Source organism: Melozone crissalis, unplaced genomic scaffold (genome assembly GCF_028551555.1).
Source record: "Melozone crissalis strain CALT ecotype California unplaced genomic scaffold, PUWL_Pcris_2 ptg000081l_1, whole genome shotgun sequence".
Classification (NCBI taxonomy): domain Eukaryota; kingdom Metazoa; phylum Chordata; class Aves; order Passeriformes; family Passerellidae; genus Melozone; species Melozone crissalis.
The window spans coordinates 5,958,122-5,977,295 of NW_026535858.1; the positions used below are offsets into that span (position 1 = coordinate 5,958,122).

At 49.3% G+C, this 19,174-nt stretch overlaps 1 protein-coding gene across 1 annotated transcript in view; it reads right to left on the bottom strand.

Moving 5' to 3' along the window:
* Positions 1 to 19,174, bottom strand: part of KIZ (kizuna centrosomal protein) — a 28,686-nt gene that overhangs the window by 3,825 nt on the left and 5,687 nt on the right. The window contains exons 5-11 of the mRNA XM_054290408.1: positions 15,815 to 16,130; positions 14,900 to 15,107; positions 11,432 to 11,566; positions 10,772 to 10,936; positions 9,487 to 9,622; positions 8,637 to 8,775; positions 4,483 to 4,582 (exon numbers count right to left, since the gene is read on the bottom strand). Of these exons, the coding sequence (XP_054146383.1) occupies positions 4,483 to 4,582; positions 8,637 to 8,775; positions 9,487 to 9,622; positions 10,772 to 10,936; positions 11,432 to 11,566; positions 14,900 to 15,107; positions 15,815 to 16,130 (1,199 nt within the window). The remainder of the gene's footprint in view (positions 1 to 4,482; positions 4,583 to 8,636; positions 8,776 to 9,486; positions 9,623 to 10,771; positions 10,937 to 11,431; positions 11,567 to 14,899; positions 15,108 to 15,814; positions 16,131 to 19,174) is intronic.

Here is a 19,174-nt window from a genome sequence, read left to right on the forward strand (position 1 = left end):
CAAAAAGCCAAGCACAGCCATCCCCAGAGAAGGGTGATGGGGACAGGGTGGCAGCAAAGGCTCGGCACGAGAGCTGTCAGCACACAGATACAGAAAACAGAGTGAGGACATCAGAAAGGCCAGAGGGGGAACAGCAGCTCCAAAACCAGCCCAAACCTGGGGAATGCAGCAGGGGATAAATCCTGGGGTGAGGTGTGTGCGGCTGGGGAGGTGCAGCAGCACCTTGGCGTGGCGCAGCAGCCGCGCTCACCCGCAGCTGCAGCACACAATGGGCACAGACCTCCGCCGAGACGGTTTCGGGCTGTAAATGGAGCCAGGTCGGTTCCAGCGCCTCCACTAATCCCCGCCGTGACCCTCCGATATCCATTTACACATTTGCTTCTTCCCTAAAATAATTCCAAACTGAACCCAGGCTCTGACAAAGAGAAAACCCAAACCAGTTTCACTTCAAAGAGCCTTTTAATCTCTCCATTTCTCTGATGAAACAGGCTTTTTGTGTATTGAAGATGCTGCAACAGTAAGGAATGAAAAAGCTCCAAGAAAATATTTTTTCCTCTATAATGAAAATTAATATTAAGAGGATGATGCCTTGTGAAGGCTGACCTAGAACAGAGGCTAGATGGAGTTAAAGAAAAAAGTAGAGATTTATTAAAAGGATATCCTCAATGGATACACCTTGGGCAGTACAAGAGCCCAGCCAGGGCTACACCCAAGATGAACCAAAATGGTCACAAAAATGGATGACTGGTCACAAGGTCCCTGACTTTTATAAGTTCTGAGCCATTTGCATATTGGAATTAATTGTTGAATTATAGCTTTAGATTATGAAGTCCCATCCTTCTTGTTTTTTTTCTCTTCAGTCCACATTGTTTATGCTCTTGGGCCTGAGATTTGGATCATTTGTCCTTGGTCTCCAGCTACAGAAGGAATTGTTTTGTCTCCGACTCTGTGAAGAGAGCTCACTATCCCTTAATATGAAGCTCAGATCTACACACTAAAGCAGTACAGAATCAGAAAAATATAAAAGCTAAAACCTGAGGCATCAAGGAAAATTCCAGGACCACAAGAGCCAAGGTAATCAAGGGAGCTTGCTGGAAAACAGCAGAAAACATTTACTGTGGCCTGAGGTCTTCTTGCTAAAGCACCTGTTGAACTTCTATGTTTTAGTGTCAAATGAAAAAGACACCCAAAAATTTGGGAAATGCTAAATGCCAAGAAAGGAATTTTCCCACCCTGGGAAACCAAGTACCTACAGTACATATTCTGCACAGTGTCACATAGGCAGTATAAACTCAAAAGTCCATTCATCATGCTAGAGCTGGAGTAATAACACTGAATTTCAGTAATTTCACTGTGAGTAGGACGACCCTTATTTTAGGATACAAAGATTTCTGTCGAGCTGCGTCTAAGACCGGTCTCTGTTTGGATTCACCACGCTGGAGAAAAAAACCCCCACTGACACAAAGATGCATCACAACGCTGCAAGGAAGCTCTGCAGGAGAGCAGGGGCAGTGCCAAAAAATCCACTGTTCCCTCTGTGCTCAGCTGGCAGATGTTGGTGCCTCTCCCCACACACCTGGCAGGGCACTGCTTCTTCAACAGCTGGGGGTGCAGGCAGAGGAAACAAAGCTCACACAAACAGCTGGAACAGCAGAGAATCCTGCTGGAATTTTCAGTCAGCTTCTTACAGAAGCCATTGGACAACCGGGGGGATAAAACCAGCAGATCCTGCCTTATTTCTGGGTGCACCTCCCAGGAATCCAGACCGACACAATGGCACTTCTCCTGGATTTCCAAGAGAAAGGCATTTGTGCATATCCTGAGTTGCTGCCAGCCCCAAAGCTCTGGGATGTCTCCTCAGAACACAGCAGTTTTCAGTGTCAGGACTGGCTCGGGAAGGGGGAAGTGGGGGATGCACAGAGCCCGAGTGCCCCCCGATGGCCAAAGCCAACGAGCCCAGGAACGATTAAGAGATGAATCCGACTCTGCCAACTTCTATTTGCATGTCACTACAGCTGTGTTGGGCAACAGGGCTGAAAACCAGCCTTCAGAGACCCCCCCCAGAGTCCTTCCAGCAGATTAATTAAAGTTTAAAAGACTTTATGCCGTGTTGGTGTCCTGACAAATCCAAAGCGGGCTTTGGTTCTCAGCTGATAACGCACCTTTAATCTCCAGATTATTTGGAAACGAGACAGCGCAAACAAGTCAAAGCAAAATAAAACGCCTGCATCCGAAATGGGGAATTCCCAGAAAGCGAGTGACCTCCACTGGCTGCATCCATCGCTACAGCCCCCCGGAATGCCACACACATAGCTGCCCACCCGCCTGCACTCGCCGGCATCCTCAGCCCTGACTTCTGATACCTTCTCCCCCCAGAACCACGTCACTTAACGCCCTCTCGCCTGCTGCAGCACCCTGACACCCCACCCAGAGGTGCATCTCCGTGCGCAGAAATATTCCCCCGGGAAAGTAAAGGAGCCAGGGAAAAGCGGTTTTCTTGCTGGAGGTAGAGCAGGCGGCATTTGTGGGAGAAGAGGAAGCTCTGGCATGCACTGCTGAACAAAAGGGAACAAGTGGTCTTTACTCGGAGAGCAGCTTCCTATTAAGACTCACTCCGTCGTACATTATGCCTTTCATCCCCACTCAACCACAAAATGATTTTGCTGTAGGAAATACAATGGCAGAAAAAGATTTACATTGAAAGAATCTTTAATAATAAACTGTTGCAGATCTGCCTACTTCCCCATGATTTATAATACAATAAACATCGGATTCTATTAAGTCTCATGCACTGAAGACATGCACTGAAAACCCGAGTATGAAAGCCCTCAATTCTTCCCTTCTCCAGGCCCATAATAGTGAAACGAGCATGGATAAATGTGCTAAGAGTATCTCTTTGCATCTTTTATAGCTTGTGTGTATCAATCTGTAAAGCTTATTAAGAAAGTCATTGCTATGCAAAACAGCACCCAATCTCTTTCTCTTGCTTTTCAACAGCGCGCAGTGTTTAGCCAATAGGGCCGGGCCCCGGCCCCTCATTCCGCATTCATAACATGCAACATTTGCACAATGTGTATCTCAAAGGCTGCTGAATAGAAAGCCTTAATACTCATGTAAACAACTGCAAACCAATTACTTAATGAATCAGGCCCACACATAATGAGGTGCCAGACAAAGAGCTATAAATGCATTTTTGCGCCCGAGCCTCTGCTTTAAAGTAAAATCCCTCAGCTGTAGTTTGGGCTTAACTGGCACATGATAATTATTGTCTGGGGGACATCAGAGGAGCCACGGTTTTTATTCCGGTCCGGCGGGGTCCGCGCCGAGGTCACTCATCAGCTCAGTGACAAAACGCGGCAAAGGAGAATTTATAAAGTGCCACGGCCGAGCTCGCAGGGATGTTTATTCTCAAGTAGTGGGTTTGAGACCACTTGTGAAAGCAATAAAGCCCGAGGAGTGGCTGCCGGGAGCAGAGCTGCAGTGCCGCAGAACTGCGGCACGGCACGGCACGGCACAGCAAACAGCTCTGCCTCCTCCTCCTCCCTGTGCCGCGCTCTGGACACCCAGGGCTGCTCCCAAACCCCGCTGTGGCCGTGAGAAACTAACAGAAACATTTACAGAAACTAACTCTAACACCGACTTACAGCTTTATTACCATGGCTTTGTAAAGCAGTATCATCGCGTGTCCCTGCACAAAGTGTGCTGCTGCTGCTGAGCACTGAGAGGCCTGGAATTATAGACCAGAGGGAATTATTTGAAATCTATTACAAATCTAAATTGGAGAAAAAGAAAAAAAAAGGTAAAAAAAATCTACAGCATCTAACTGAGGCAGAAGTGGCTGTAGGCACGATTGGCCAGCAGTGTAGCAGCAATGGGGTTTAGTTTGAAGAGTTTTTACTTTAAATAAAAAATAGTTAATTTTAAATTACACATTTTACTCAGCCGCAGTGATCCTGTAAGTAAGTTCTCAGACCCTTATCCTGCTCTTCCTGCTAGCCCAGGCTTCAGGGAAGGGCTAAAATATAACATTTCAAAAACTCATCTACAGGAACACCCTTGCATTTCATAGCACAAGCAGGATAAATGATTGGCTCGTCGTTCTCAAAGTGCCAGAAAATACGAAAAGAGAAAACAATTGAACCTAAGATGGTAAGAATTAATCCCACACAAAAGCGGGAACGCCAGTCATCAATGCTTGGTTACAGCTCATATTTAATGTGCTTGAATTATAGAAACTCTATGTTTTTAACAGTAATTCCAGAATCAGAACTGGCCTCACCCACAGCAGCCTAAAAATCCATGCAGCAAGAAGATTAAAGCAAGGAGAAGCTCATATCCTGAGGTGTTCCAAACCTGCAGTGTTTGATTACAGAAACACCAACCTTAACCCTGGTCCAAGTACCAAAATAAATCAGGGGAGCTTCAGCCCTTTTTTGTCGGGGCTTTTCCCTCATGGAACCATTTCCAGCGTTAGAGCCTTACCTGGAGAAGGGAGGAGCGCTTCCATCCGACAAGGAGCTGCTTTCCAAATGTGTTCCCAAACTGTCACTTCCTTCAGGACTGTCGTGGCTGTGATCCCCACCTGTGCGGGAAAAACAGGGACTATGAACCTTCCAAGTTCCCATTTACATTAAGCAGAAAGGTTATTTTTGTTCTCCTTTCCCTTAAAGGTAGATTATTTTGAATGTTACAGTTCTGTCAATGCTATTTGATACCTCTGTGTTTTCAACCATTCTCTTGAATTAGACAAAAATAAATAAATCCTATAAAAATCAAATTAAACACATATCTTGAGATTTTTGTGACTTAAACAGCCAAACACACAACTATTTCAAAACCTGCTATCCCCACTTTCCTTTCTTCCCTTTTCCCCTGCTCTGTGGATCTCATTTCCATTCTGTAAAGATTGATTTAGAAAAAAAAAAAAAGAAGAGGCAAATGGATTCATTCACTGGAGTCAGACAATTGCTCATCTTTGTATTCGTTTCCAAAGCGATGCTCAAGCACAAATCCCACTTTAAAAGGCTGTTTTGCATACATATATTTTCTATATATGTTTTTATCTACAGCAGTGAAACTATAACCAAGCCCTGCTCTCACCAATGTCCCTGCCCAGGATAATTCAGTATTTCTGTCCACATTGGATTCTCCACTCCTTAACTGGCTGTACACATTCCTAGTCCCTTCTGCACTTGGATTACAGCAGCCAAAGTCCTGCTTAGTCTCAGGCACTTCCAGAAAAGAGGTGCCAGAGTCTGCCCAGGAGGAAAGAGAAATCAAGAATGAGAGTGTAAAAAAGATAAAGGGGGTTAAAAAAAATAATTATCCCCCCTTTCCCATGACGTATCACAGCTCATGGCATTGCCTCTCCCCCAAAACCAGCACTCAAGCTGCTGCTGCCTCTGCTTAGAGATGGATGAAGAATTTCCACCCAGAATTCACAATTTCACAAAGACTCAGAGGTCCTTTAGGAACTTAAGTGTCCAACATGAGCTGCTGGATGGCATCATCCACACTGACCTAAGTGCAATATCCAACCTGGTGCTGGCCTAAGGAGCTTCCTCTATCCCAAACGTATCAAATGATATCAAACAGAGCAAAAGGTTGAGTGACACTTATTAAATGCCTTAATTGGTGCACTCCAAGCAGCACCTCGGAATCCTCAAAGGAGGACCTCACCAGGAAGGACACGTGGGTGTGGGAAAAGTGGTCACACAACTGTTGGCTCATTAAAGGTGGCCTGAAAAGGAAGGCAGAATCCAGCTTGTGCCCCCTCATGTTCCATATAATACCTAAAGAAGGGCTGATTTTTTCTTTGCAATAGGGCTTTTCCTCCTTATTCCTACAGGAGATTTTAGGCCTGGAGAGCAGCTGGGGGTGCTGTTCCAGCTGTTTAAAGCAGAGCCCAAGGAGTGGAGCAGTGACACCATTTTTATTCAAATCCTCTACAGCCTTAACGCCTGCTCAAATCAAAGACAAGTGAAGGGAAGAGAGAGAATCTGGTTTTGTTAAAGATTTAACAAACCTGCCCCTTCAATAAAATCAGCAATTTCCTACTCATAAATGAGACTCTTAAACAGCCATCCAGCAAAACAAGAAATAATGGGTTTTATCCTTCTTAATCTCACATTATTCACCTACCTCAGGAACAGCAGAAGAGCTGAACAATTTCTTTTGAGTCTTCCCCATAAAAAACAAAGCATCCGTGGAGGAGCTGAGAATGAGCCCCGCTCTCCCCCTGTATTCTCACATAACCTGGTACCACAGGAGCCTGCTGTTATCAGCCAGCTCCTCCCTGGGCCAGCTGTGGACCAGGTACAATCCCTTTAAAGCCCATTGTCCACAGGTGGCCTCCCATGAGCAGTGGACAGACAGGGCATTAAAGAACCAACACAAATATTCCTGGAATATTTACAGATATTCACATCAATTAATGTTTTGGTTCTCTTTTTATGTAACAGAAGTAAAAGAAAAATGAACCAAAATTCCAGAAGTGTTCCCACAGTGCTGCCCTAAACGCTGCTTGGAAGTGTGTCCACACAGCTTTCACAGTGAAGTCTATCAAACCCCAAAGCCCCAAAAGGCTTTTGGTGTTTCAAACCAACACTTAAAAAATGCAGCAAATACCGAAATTAAAAAAAAAAAAATCAACCCAAATTTGTATCCCTTAAGTTCAGAAAAAGTCATACAGCAAAACAATCCTGTATGGATGGCTGTCAAATATCAGTTCATCTAAACCCCTCAAAACAAGTTGTTTGAGCCCAAAAGCCAACACACGAGAGATGTGGCTTCTATTTTAGGCCCATAATGACTCCAGAGCCCCCGGGCCACAGCAAATGGTGATGATAAAAGGGAATGAGCAGCTGCCTGGCAGGGAGAGGAGGGGAGGGGAATCAGAAGCCCGCAGAAGATCACGGCTGAAGATGAATCATGTCTGAAAGGAGCAGCTTGGCTTTCAAGTGGGGTGTGAGAAGCCTCACTCCCGGAGACACAGGAACAGCAGAGACAGCTCCCTCACAAGGGACGGGCTGGAACTGGGTTACTGGGTTTGGCTGAGGAGCTTCTTGGCATTTTTACACACAGCAAGCATTAGGAGCTGCACGTCTGCTCCGTCAGAGAGCCAGGAAGGTCAGGAAGTCTCAGTGATGGCACTGGCTGGAGGGAGCCACTGCTATCAGGCAGCTTTGGTACAGGAGGCAGAGGGGAGGAGGCTCCTGGCTGGCACAGGCACAGCTCCTGCCTGGCAAGGATCTGCCCCACGCTTATTCTAATGATCCCCAGTCAATTACTCATGGAAAGAATCAAACCAGCACTCTCAGGAGTTGCCATATAATTACCGGATCTCCACCACAGACACTGACCCCTGTAGCACGGACGGCGGGCCCTGACAGGCTTGCAGAGTGGATAGTCACACGGTGAAACGTGGAACATGATTACAAGGAATTAAAGAGGCACTGTGCTCCCCACCTTTGTTTCTGCCAACGTGGGCCCTGTGATGTGACATTTAATCTGTGCTCAGGGCGAGCAGCTGGGTTTGCTCCCTCTGAAGTCGCCCGCGGCACGGAGCCGCCGGGGTGGGATTGTACAACCCAGGCGAATGCTGGGCCTGAGGTTAATATGCAGCCACCCCTTCCACCTGTAATGGGAATCTTTCCCACCACACTTCCTTGCCTGCTCTCATCTTCACTCCAGCCTGTGACTTGTGGATGTGAACACACCGTAATGAAACCATTTCAAAGCAGCAGCCATCAGACCGGTTTGCTTGCTTTTAAGCCCTACTCCCTTTAATTTCCCACTTTTGTTATCTCTTGTTTATTGATCTAAACTATCCATTACTGCTCATAAAAGCAGCGCCCACTGGGAACTCGCTACCCTGCCTCTCTGTAGCTTCCTCACAGAAGGACAAGCCAACCAAATGTCCTGAGGAATTGAAGACCCCGTGGATTTGGGAAACAAGCAAACTGCAGCAATGCCTGGTGGCGGTGGCGTGGGCCAGACCCACTGCAGGAAATTAGCTTAAATCAAAGTCTGGTCACCTCTGCACATAAGAGTGGCGTGGATTTCGGAGCCTGGAGCAGCCTGTTTGCATTTGCTGTGCAAAAAGCAGCCTAATTGCCTGCTGCTGCCAGACCCCAATGGAAGGGGTGCTCCAGGAGCAGAGCAAGCGAGCTGCCATCACTGGAATAATGTATTCCCTCCTTGTGTGAAGGAACGAACTGGGCTCTCCCCAACACCAGCACATCCTGAGCTGGGATATGGCCCTGCATGAATCCTTTCATTTTGGCAATTCCTTCTGTGGTCTGGCTTTGTCATAAGAGGCAGCAAATACATCCCCCAGTTCCTAAATGGGAGATGCCTTGCAAACATGCACACAAAACTCACTCATCCATTTTACAGTGACCACAGGGCCTGGCCTTTCCTCTCCTGCAGAAAAACCCACTACCACAGGCATCACTTAGTTTGGGAAGCCATAATCACAAAGGATACCAAGATATTGAGGAAAATCCCCCAAATCCATCACAAATGTACATTGATCTACCAGTGGCTATGTCCCAGTCCCCTGGGGGTTTGGACAGAACTCCCCTATGTCCAGAGCAGGAAGCTGCAGTGGCAGCCAGAGCTGGAACACCCCTTACCTGGTTCTCGCCGTGCCAGTTCCCCCTGCTTTCCTTCCCCGCCGTTGGTCGGGATCGATGGCAGGCCAAGAGAGGATTCATCACTCTGCACAGGTGGCTCATCCCCACACTCTCCTGGAAGGGCCTCTCTCAGCACAGTCTGAGCATTCAAAATAGAAACAGCCACAGCTCCATTATCCTCCCCCTCGAGCGTTTTCCAACATGCATTCAGGCTAATCTATGCTCCCAGGGTAATCTGCTTTCAGGGTGTTTCTGTTAGATGTTCCACTACCTGACATCTAGGGTGTTCCTCTGGGGCTGGTTTTGGGACAGAAATATGGACTTGAGTCTGTAATATTTACTCTATGTTCTGCCCTACTCTCTCACTGATTAGTAAATCAATTAACATCACAGTAAGGGGCTGAGGCACTTACAGCCTATGGAATACCATTTCTATTGATTTATTTAAATAATTGGCTATAAACTTTTGCATTAACTTAGAAAAACCATGAGTGAGCTACCATTTATAAAATGCTCTGTGTGTTCAGCACCAAACCTCACTCTGCTTTAAAAAAGCCAAAATACATCATTCATGATAAAAAGAGAAAGACAAAGATATAAGCCTCGTGATGGCTTGCATCAAGCAAAGGGGTGAGCTTGTTCCAATCCCTGACTGGCAGAAAGGGTGAGAACATTAAAAAGTCCCTTTTCCTGTGGGAGGAAGCACTGGACATATTTCCCTGAGACCCCAGGGCTGCTTAACCACAGACTGCCCCTTGCCCTTGCCCTGACTGCCACACTGTGCCAGGGCACAGCCACAGCGCTGCAGAGCCTACAGTGCCCCTGATTTACCCAAGGTGACAGTGCCCACCTGGTGCTCCTGCTCCTCCTCTCCCGAAGCCAGCAGCTGCTCAAACATCTCTGCCACCTGCTCTGGGAGCTGAACCCGGTGCTGCTTCAGGAACAAGCCATGGTGGCTCAGGAGAGTCCGCAGCGTGTCCATGTCCCTGAGGAACAAACCAGCACCCTCAGTGAGACACCCCCCCAACATGTGCTGGGAAAAGCCAACACCCATCTGGTCCTTAATTCCCACTTTTTCTTTTAAAAATGTTCAAAGGGGAAAATGTAGGAAGCCGCTTGCGAGATCTGCAAGATGGGCAGAGGTGACCCCCATCATCATCATCATCACCATGCCTGCCCTGTCCTGAGGCTCAGGACCCAAAGACACAACCCTGGTCTCAGCACCTCGCTTACTCCCTGGGGCACAGCCCGGCACCCACTGCCCCAGGCTTGTCTTTTGCTCAGAAAGAATAAAAAAGGAAAAGGAAAAAAGCAACTAAGGTGTCTTTTAATGTATAAAATCTCAATCCTGAAATCCTTTTGTTTGCCAAAGCTGTTTTTTTTTTTTTCCTACTGCTCCAGTGAAGTTTCAGAGGAGTGAATTCCAATTAACTCCAGGAGTGTTTGTCCCTAAGAAACCATTCAGGAGACACAAGGAGCTGTTGGTGCCCGCAGGCGTATCAGCCTTGCAAGAGAGGCAGGTACTGCAGAGAGACCCTTCTGCAGCGCTCACAAGTGCCCCGATCCTGCCAGCACTTGAGCACTGCAGAGCCTGCGACAGGGAGGGAGGTCTAGACAGAAGCTAAGCAAGGCAGAATGGAAATTGTTTTCATTCCTGGGTTAAAGAGACCTGAAAAAAAAAAAAAAAAGTAATTCTCACTTGTCCTTGTGGCATATGCACAGAAAAAAAAGCCCATTTTCTGTAACTGCACTTTGTTGTTTTCAAAGGCCACGTGCATCTTCTGTCTCAAACAGAATAATTTCCTTCTCAGAATTACATTTGTCGGCCTTACTTTCAGATCCTGGGTATGGCTGGCTGAGAGGTGTCTGGAGTTCCTGCAATTCCCTGCCTGCCAGAGAGTGGGAGACACTGTGGACCTGATGAGCTGGGGGGGACTCTGGGGCTGCTCTGTGGAGCAGGAGCCACCACTGGGGAAGGCAGGGAAATAAACGAACTCCTGAATGCTCGCACTGTGAGTGCCACACGGCTCTGTGCTCCGGCAGCTCCGTTTGCCAGTGCTGGCCTGGCTGCCTCGGTGGATCCAGGGCAAGGACAGAGATGTTCCTCAGCCCTGGTGGGTTCTGTGTCCCCATACCTGGTGTGCTCCTCGTGCCCTGCTCTGCCCATGGCCTCGTCGGTGTTCTCTGGTGGGAGGCTCCCACTCTGCATGCACCGGGACACGGCCTGGAGCTGCCGCAGCACCACGGCTTCCATCACCTCGAGGTCACCCTGAGCCAGCCCGCTGGCCCCAGCACAAGCACTGCAACACAAAGCGGGGGGACAAGCCCTGTGAGCACAGCCTGGAGACAGGACAGCCAGGGGACAGCCAGAGGCACAAACAAACATCCTGGTTCTCTGTGACACACGTGGGACAGGACAGGGAGATCACACTCGGCTCTTGGAATGTACCAGGTGCAGCCACCCAGGGAGAGGGAAGCTGAGCACATCCCCTCCAGTGGCAAGCTGGGGGGCAGGCCTGTTTGGGCCTCCTCTTCCCTAATTCCCGAGGAATCCCCCAATCCTCAACTGCCTACAAGAGTCTCAGTCTGTGGAGGCTGTGCATCGTTGCCAATAAAGTTACCAACAATTCCCAGTTCTGCATTTAGGGGCCCAGAGGCTGAGGAGGGACAGCAAGGGCTCTCCGCCACTGGTTTTGGCAACACTCAGTTCTGGGGATTCCCTTTGCTCTCTTGCTCCATTTACTGTGTTTTTCTGGCAGGGTCCATTTGTTACCCGGGTGCATTCACTCACTCACCTGGGCAGCTCTGCTGCCCCCGAGGGCTGGCCCTGGTACAGCGCCCGGTGCCGGGGGCTCGTCCTCTCCACCAGCCCCTCCAGGAGCTGCAGCGCCCGGCAGAACTCCGGGAGCTCGGCTCGCATCCCGCCGGACCTGCGGATGGACAGACAGGGTGGGAGTCACCAACGACGTGTGACAGAGTTCCAGTGCATTCCCATCGCATCCCTTGGGAAAATGAACAGCTTCGTTTGAGCTTTCCAAAGCCAACGGCAAGAACCACGCTCCCGAGCTCTGTAGGAAGGGGTAGGGGTGGGAGAAGCACATGAGCAAACAAACCATCCAAAAATCAGTCCGGGCTGAGCCACTGCATGGAAATTGCTGCATGGAAATTACCCCCGTGCCGAGCACTTTAATTCCTTCACCTCCACAAGCGAAACAAATCTGGTGACCACCTACAGGTATGGGGACAGCCCTGGAACCTCAGAGGGGTTTTGATGAAGCTGCACCTCTATAATGATGCAAATGAGGACTTAACCACTGAAACAATGGCGCGGGCTAATCCCGGGACAGAGGTGTAAATGGCTATTCAGGTCCCCGGCTGCCGCTTTGTGGGGCTCCCAGCCCAGGTCTCGCCAGCGATGAACACCGCAGCTGGGGCAAAAGAGAGTTCTCTTTCTTTCTTTCCCCCACATGCGGGAGCTGACATGTTTCCACAGTTAACCCTGGCTTACTCTGCCTCCAGGGAGAAGCTCTGTGCACAAAAACTTGCAGCATTTGCACACTCGTGCTGAGCTGTGCCCAAAGCTGTGTTTTCCCTCCGAGTGTTGGGCAACAGTGAACAATTAAGTGGGGGCTGCTGTGTCTTTAGTCGAGTTTCCTAGACATTTAATAAGCAAAACAATGCCCGGGAGATCACATAGGCAGTTAAACAGTGCTTTCTCTTTTCCCCCAGCCTTACAAACCCTGTATTCCAGCGGCCGGCTCGTTTCCCATTGTTTTCCTCCCGCTGGGTGGTCCTTCCAGGGTGCCACTCGAGAGGGATACAATAATAAAAAGGGAAGGGGAAGGAAGGGACACCAACATAAAGAAAAACAAAATGTATGACAATCTGCAGCAGGCTACGGATCAGAGGTCAGCAAACAAGAGGTCCTTCTCTTTTACAGGTTGCTTCCTGGAAACAGTCTGATTAAGCTGACAGCTTGAATTATGTGTTACATTTTGTAATGCACAATCCATCTGTGCTAAGTCCTCCTCAATGCAGCTGAAGCAGCACAGGCATTAGCTCTGCCTTTTTCCACCCCCTCAGCTCAGGCCTTAAAATAGTCATCATCTTTCTGCACACTAATTCTCAGAGATCCTCTCCCCCCGCCTGCCACCCCCCGGGTTTAAGCCCTCAAAGAAAGGGCTGGGTGCTGCAGGAATGGTAAGAGGACACAGAGCCTTTCCAGGAGTCTTCATGAGCCCCTGTGGTGCCAGGGGGCTGCTGACAGGAAACCCATCCCAGGCTCTTCCCGTGGGGCTGGGTGTGAGAAGGCAGGAGAGCAGCCTCTGATCCCTTGGAACATTCCAACAATCGCCAGTTCTGATAACTGAGGCAGCAAAGCTGCAGCACCCTACTGTGACCTGCAACGAGATGGAAAGCTTCTGCTCAATCACCTTTCCCAACAACACCTCCCTTCCTTGGCTGCAAACACTTCACTCCAGGGGAAAAAACCTGAAACTCCTTAAAAAACAGAGCCTGGCTTCTCTGCAGTAGGACAGATAAAGATAAAAACTTGTGGCTTCCTGGCACACCACAAGGACTGGTTTTGCCTCTGGAGTCAGCCATGGTCTCTGCTCCTTTCAACACCATCCCTTGTACTCATTTCAGGTAATTCACCAGAAGTGTAAGAACAATTCCTTCCTTCTGATGCCACAGTGACACTGCTACAGTGGGAGAGTCCAAGTTACAGATATTTCAACTTAAGGCAACAAATACACAGAATCTGGCGAATTTCAGCACATTTCTTCAGCCAGCACAGGAATTTTGCAAGAGAAAACCACGGGGACTGGAAGGACATCACATGTTGTGAATCCCTGGTGTCACAGAGCAGAGGAAGCTGCATTCCCATACTTTGTGTAACGTGTACAATTGAAATTCATGCACTAATCACTTGCAAGCTTTTCCACAAGATTTTTGGCCAATTAATTTTGCAAGGCTCAAGTGTGCACGCTGCATTCCAGGTGCCTTGGAAAGCCCACCTGGCTGTGAGCAGAGCGAGAGAACGGCTCCTGCTGGTAGATCTGCCTTTTCATTTTCAGGTAAAGCAAATTAAAACCTGTATCCTTCCTGCAGCACCAGCAAGCAGTGGTGATGATCCCACGTCCATGGCCTTGAGAAGCAGAGGCATTCAGCTTGGCACAACGGGAGGAGAGCTCTGTGCTGCGGTTCCAGCCGTGTGCTGGGGACAATGCAGGCGCTCAAACCTCGTGTATCATTTCCCCGGGGCTCAAGAGCTGCTCTGTGTCTCATCAGGCACAGCACAGCAAGGCCTCGCAGGGAGGGAACACAAGGTTAAACTGCTGGTGCTGGGGTCGGCTCTGACTCCTCTCACAGGCACAGGCACTCAGTGCTCTCGCCTGCTCTGCTGTGATTAACAGGTGGGATACAAAGGGAGGACTGGGGGAAAGCTTTTTACATGTAAATTAGATGATGTTTCCATAGTGAGCAACAACACGATGCAAATAGGAAAGGATAAAGTTACCGAAGTTTCTGCCATGGCCCCCAGTTTCTGCTCAGGTGTCAATACCCAAACCAGCACTGATTATCAGCACCACCACAACATGTCCAGGAACAGAATTAACAGATTTAACAACCCAGATGGGAAAACCCAACCAACTGGCAGAAGAGAACTCTTTCTGCAGGAGCACTTGTTCTCCAGGGGTAAAAATGCTGTTTCCTTGGCACAATGTCCCACTACAGACCTGCCAGCCCTCCTGGGTGACCTGTGCAAGCCCTCCTGGGTGACCTGGGCCAGCTCTGGGGACCATCTCACCATGGGCACTGCCCCACCAGGACAGGGATGCACTTGCCTGTCTCATGAGGGCGTTGCGGGGCTGAAAATCCCACTGGGATGGGTTTAGCCCGATGCTCTGGAGCTGCATTTGTTGGCCACAAAATCCTGCAGCAGAGGACAGGCACCGTGTCTGCAGCAAACTGTCCTCATCCTTTCTTACTCTATTTCCGAACAAAAATGTTCAACCAGTGGAAGTTTTACCAAGCAGAGTGATTGGAATAAGATTTCTGAACATTTAAAGGACACCATCTGCATTTTAGTAACAAATCCTTTTAGTACAAATCCACCTGCCAGTTCTGACCCCAGTGAGGTGCCCAAAGCCCCTGAATGCCCAGCACAGGTACAAGGTACTAAAGGACAGGGGAGAACCTGGTGAGCTCTAGTGCCCTGAGCAGCCCAGCTGACCCAGGAAACAGGGAGGTGGTGGTACCTGTGTGGTGCTGAGCTGTCCAAGGGCTCCTCCTGGGCTGCAGGAGGGTTCAGTGGGGGCAGCAGGGAGCCCTCTGGAGCCTGGGCATCCCTGCCCTGCTCCTGCTGCAGGCTGGGAATGCTTGGCCTCGCCTCCTCCTCAGCACCAGCAGGGACCAGGAGCTTGGCACTGCTCCCCTCCCACCAGCTGCTCAGGATAGGCTTTGTCCCTGTAATAACAACAAAAAATAATAAATCAAAGATATAAAATCTGTAATTATTCTTCTCAAAACATCAACAGGACCATGGAGTAGCTCACAGTGTAGGGACTGAAAGCAAGCTTACCCATGTTGTTCACCCTGTGTGAGAGAGTATCCATCCATCCATCCATCCCTCTGTCCCCCTTGTCTGTGGGCTTTCCTGCCCTCAGCCCCTGTCCTTGCACGCTCCTCTCACAAGGGGGAGTCCAGAGAGGCTGCAGCCTTTGGGGTTTGGGAACAAACCTGGCACTTCTCAGACACCCCCTTGGCACAGAGACCAGCTAGCTGACCAAATCAGCCCTGGGGGAATCAATCAGCTGTCATGCACCAGTTCTGAGGGAAAAGGGAATCAGCCTGACCCATAAGTGACTCCTCTGGTGAAGCAGGTTCACATTACACCTCTTCACATGAGGCTCAGACAACACCAGGGCCTCTGTGGGCACAGCAGTGAGCAAATCTTCCCTCACAGTGCCCCTGACCAGGATCAGCCCCCAGCGCATCCTTCCCTGTCCCATTGAGCAGCCTGGGAGGAAATGGAGTCAAAAGGAACAAAGAGAGAAAAAAGGAGCAAGAGCCACCACGCTCCAAGCCCAGTGCCAGAGGGGCAGGAGGAGCAGCAGCTGTGGGCAGGCTCTGGCTGGGGTGGAGGCAGACAGGCACACACACCACTGTCATACCTGGAACACTTCCCGCCCTTGGTGGGGCTGCTTTGGCACCAGAAGCTGAGCTGAGCTGCTCAGAGCCTTCCTCACTGGCAGCCATGTCCCCGTGTCCTGCTGCTCCCTCCTCACCCTCTCCAGCAGCGCTGCCGGTCTCGGGACTGAGCCCATCAGGGGATGGGGAGCGCACAGGGGGCTCCTGCTCAGAGCCCACACCTCCTGGGGCTGGGGCAGCTGGTGTGGGGCAGCCCAGCAAGGCTGCTGCTGAACAGCCCAGTTCTCCTGGCACGGCTGCATTGGGGCCAATTCCCACCTGTCCTCGGGCCTGCAGCACCTGAAACACACAGAGGGACATGGCTGAGGAGACAAACAGGACACAAACTGTGTCTGAGAGCTTCTTGAGGGTGGCACGCTGGGCTCTGAAGAGAAAAGTGTCACAGAATTCAAGACTTTGCTGTGGCATTAATATGACACAACCCCTGGCACACAGCCTGTGCATCAAAGTGTGAAATGAGGGCTCAGATCTGCACTAAAGCTCCATGAGCCAAAACATCCAGTGGCAGAAGCTGCCTGCACCCCCTGCCCAGCCAAAGGGACCCCCACACACCAAGGACTCAAACCCATCTACATGGTGACTGGATTTTACAGTGTCAAACCTCTGGGATGAGGATCCTACACAGCTTTGGAGACCCTGGACCAAAGCACCACATTTAGAGTTGCCCACAAGGCCCAGAGGGACCATCGTCTTCCATGTGTGAACACTCAGCAGATCCAGCTTCCCTCACACCATGGAACAAGGCAGAACTCAGTTTCACTGTCTCCCTCCTGCTCTTCCCCCGGCAGTGACATGGCCTTTCCCACCAGGTGACACAGGACATGGAGCAGACACATTTTGAATGGCACTTTCCTCCAAGGACTGTTGAACTTGCACAAAACCAGCTCCAGGACACAACCACTCTGCTGCCAAATCCCTTTGTTTTAACACTTGCCTCTTCTCCTCTGCAAACCCACTCAATCAGGACAATTTAGGAGGAATGGCTGCTGTCACCACGACTGCTGTAGGGTCATGGCCAGTTTATGCAAAGCCAAAATTAGCCAAAGTAATGCCACTGTGCACACTGAGCAGGGCTTCCTCTCAGTCCCAAATACCAGCAGCACAATTTGCAGTCACCTCCACACCTCTCCCATCTCTTTCACTGCCTGACCTCTTGCTCCCACACCAAGTCAGCTGCCAAGCCCAGCTGAAAGGAAACAAAGGCATCTTGTCTGCTCTGTGACTAAGGTTCCTTAAAAAAGCTCAAATTCCACGTAACAAGGAGCAGAACAAAAAGCCATGAAGTCATTCTAAGCAGTAGCAAAGGTTTGCCACTCAGATTAAGTTCACAGCTTATTCCATCACCACTGCTCTCAGGTTCCTCCTAATTACTTCTCAGGCGTGGGATTTGGTGCTTTCAAACGCCTCCTGCTCGGCTCTGGCAGCTCCTGGATGCACTGTTCCAAAACAAATGGATTTCAAACAGGCACAGGCACAGCACATTCCTATCAATCCCTTTCCCTGGGAAGGGACTCTGCCACCCACAGGTGTTCCTGGGAGGTTCCAGCATGCCCAAAATGTTCTGAAGGCTCCAAGGAAGAGGCTCCAAGCTGACTTCCCAGCACAGGGGATTCAGGAGCCTGGGCTGTACAGCTCTGCCAGCTGGGAAGGAGCTCTTCAGGGTGGGACTTCTGAACTTAAGGACTCCCCTTGACACTGGGAGCCCAAAGTGCACATTTCCCATGGCTCAGGAACGTGCCAGACATTCCTGGAGGTGCTTCAGCACTGGGATATTGCTGGTTCTGGGATTGTCCTCCTGGGTCCCCAAGGCCCAGAGGTGACCCCCCAAGATGTCACTGAGGGAGTCATCACGCAGTCACTGCATCCCAACCAGCCTGAAGGAAGCCATCCCAACCTCAGGGCTGGGAAATAAATAAAAAAACCCACACAAAACCAGTTCCACAAGCTGTACTCTGGACATCCCACGTGCTGACTGCACGCTCTCTCTGTGACTGACTCAGTGCCACATCACTGAGAACAAACTCCTGTGCTTTGGACAGAAGCAGCACAATTGATGTGAAAAAAAAAGAATTAAGAGCTGAAACACACCACAGGGACATGACAAAAACACACAATGCAGCTGAAGTTACCTGTTTTTTAGGAGGGAGGAGGAGGAGGAGGAAGGGGATAAAGGAATCAACAATCCAATCCATTATTATACACAATTTGACATTTTTGGGTACACACCACACTGTCATAGTGCCAAAATCCTGCCCACAGTTTTTCAACCCTCAAGTCACAGCACAAGCCTTTGATGTTCCACTACTGATGACAACTTTTCCATCAGCTGGAAATCCCTTCTCCCACACTGCCTGCCCTAATTGGACAGCTCACATTCCAAAATAAACTCACCTTTCCCCACAACACCTCCCAGTTCAAACCACAATTTGCACCCTGCCACAGGCCTGCCTATATAGGTCAAGGCTGCTAGGCTTCACTGCTTTGTGTATTACAGTTTAAAGAATGCTCTAAATTCAAGGTTTTTAACTTTTTAATCTATGGGGAAAACTTCCTATAAACTCAGATTAACGACTGCTAATGCACTGAAGAAAGGAAACCAAAAACCTTCCTCCTACTATAAAAACAAAATAGTGTGGCCTCTGTTTCTTTTCTGATAAGAGTCTTAAATACCAAACATTTAACTGCATAATAACATTCCCTGGCAGCCAGCAGCCTGCTTAGCAGATACATAAAGCAGGTAAAAGGGGAAAAAGTTAATTTCTTGGCTGAATGATTCCATCGGTAGCTATAGGGCAAACTAGAAAGTCTTTTAGTAAAGTAGCAGTTGATTCTTCTATCAATCTGCAGCACACACACACTCTTCCAAGGAATGCATTAAATATGAAAATCATATCCCGTTATCATCTGTTCCCAGCTTTCAGCCCAGTAAGCTTTCCTTAATGAATGCTGTAGCCTAAGGGACGCGCGTGCTGCCGGCTCCTCGGAATAATGGAGTGATGCTCCCGTCCTGCCTATTCCGGCGCCGCCTGGCTGAGGGGCTTCCACACACAGTCACAAGTGACTACTCTTGCCAGCTCCAAGTTATTACAAGATGTTTTTAGACATTTCATCTAAAAGAGCTTTGCTGCTTTTAGTGGAGAAAACAGCTCCGGTCTTGAACTGTATCATTTATATGGAGATAGGAGGAGGGATTAGGAGCCTGCATTACTGCAGATATATGGCAGCAGATATTTAAGTATTCCTTGTCAGTCTTTTTGTCTGTTCCTTAGATATGCAATCTCCTTCTGCTCCTTCTGAGGAAAGGTCAAAACACACAAAATTAT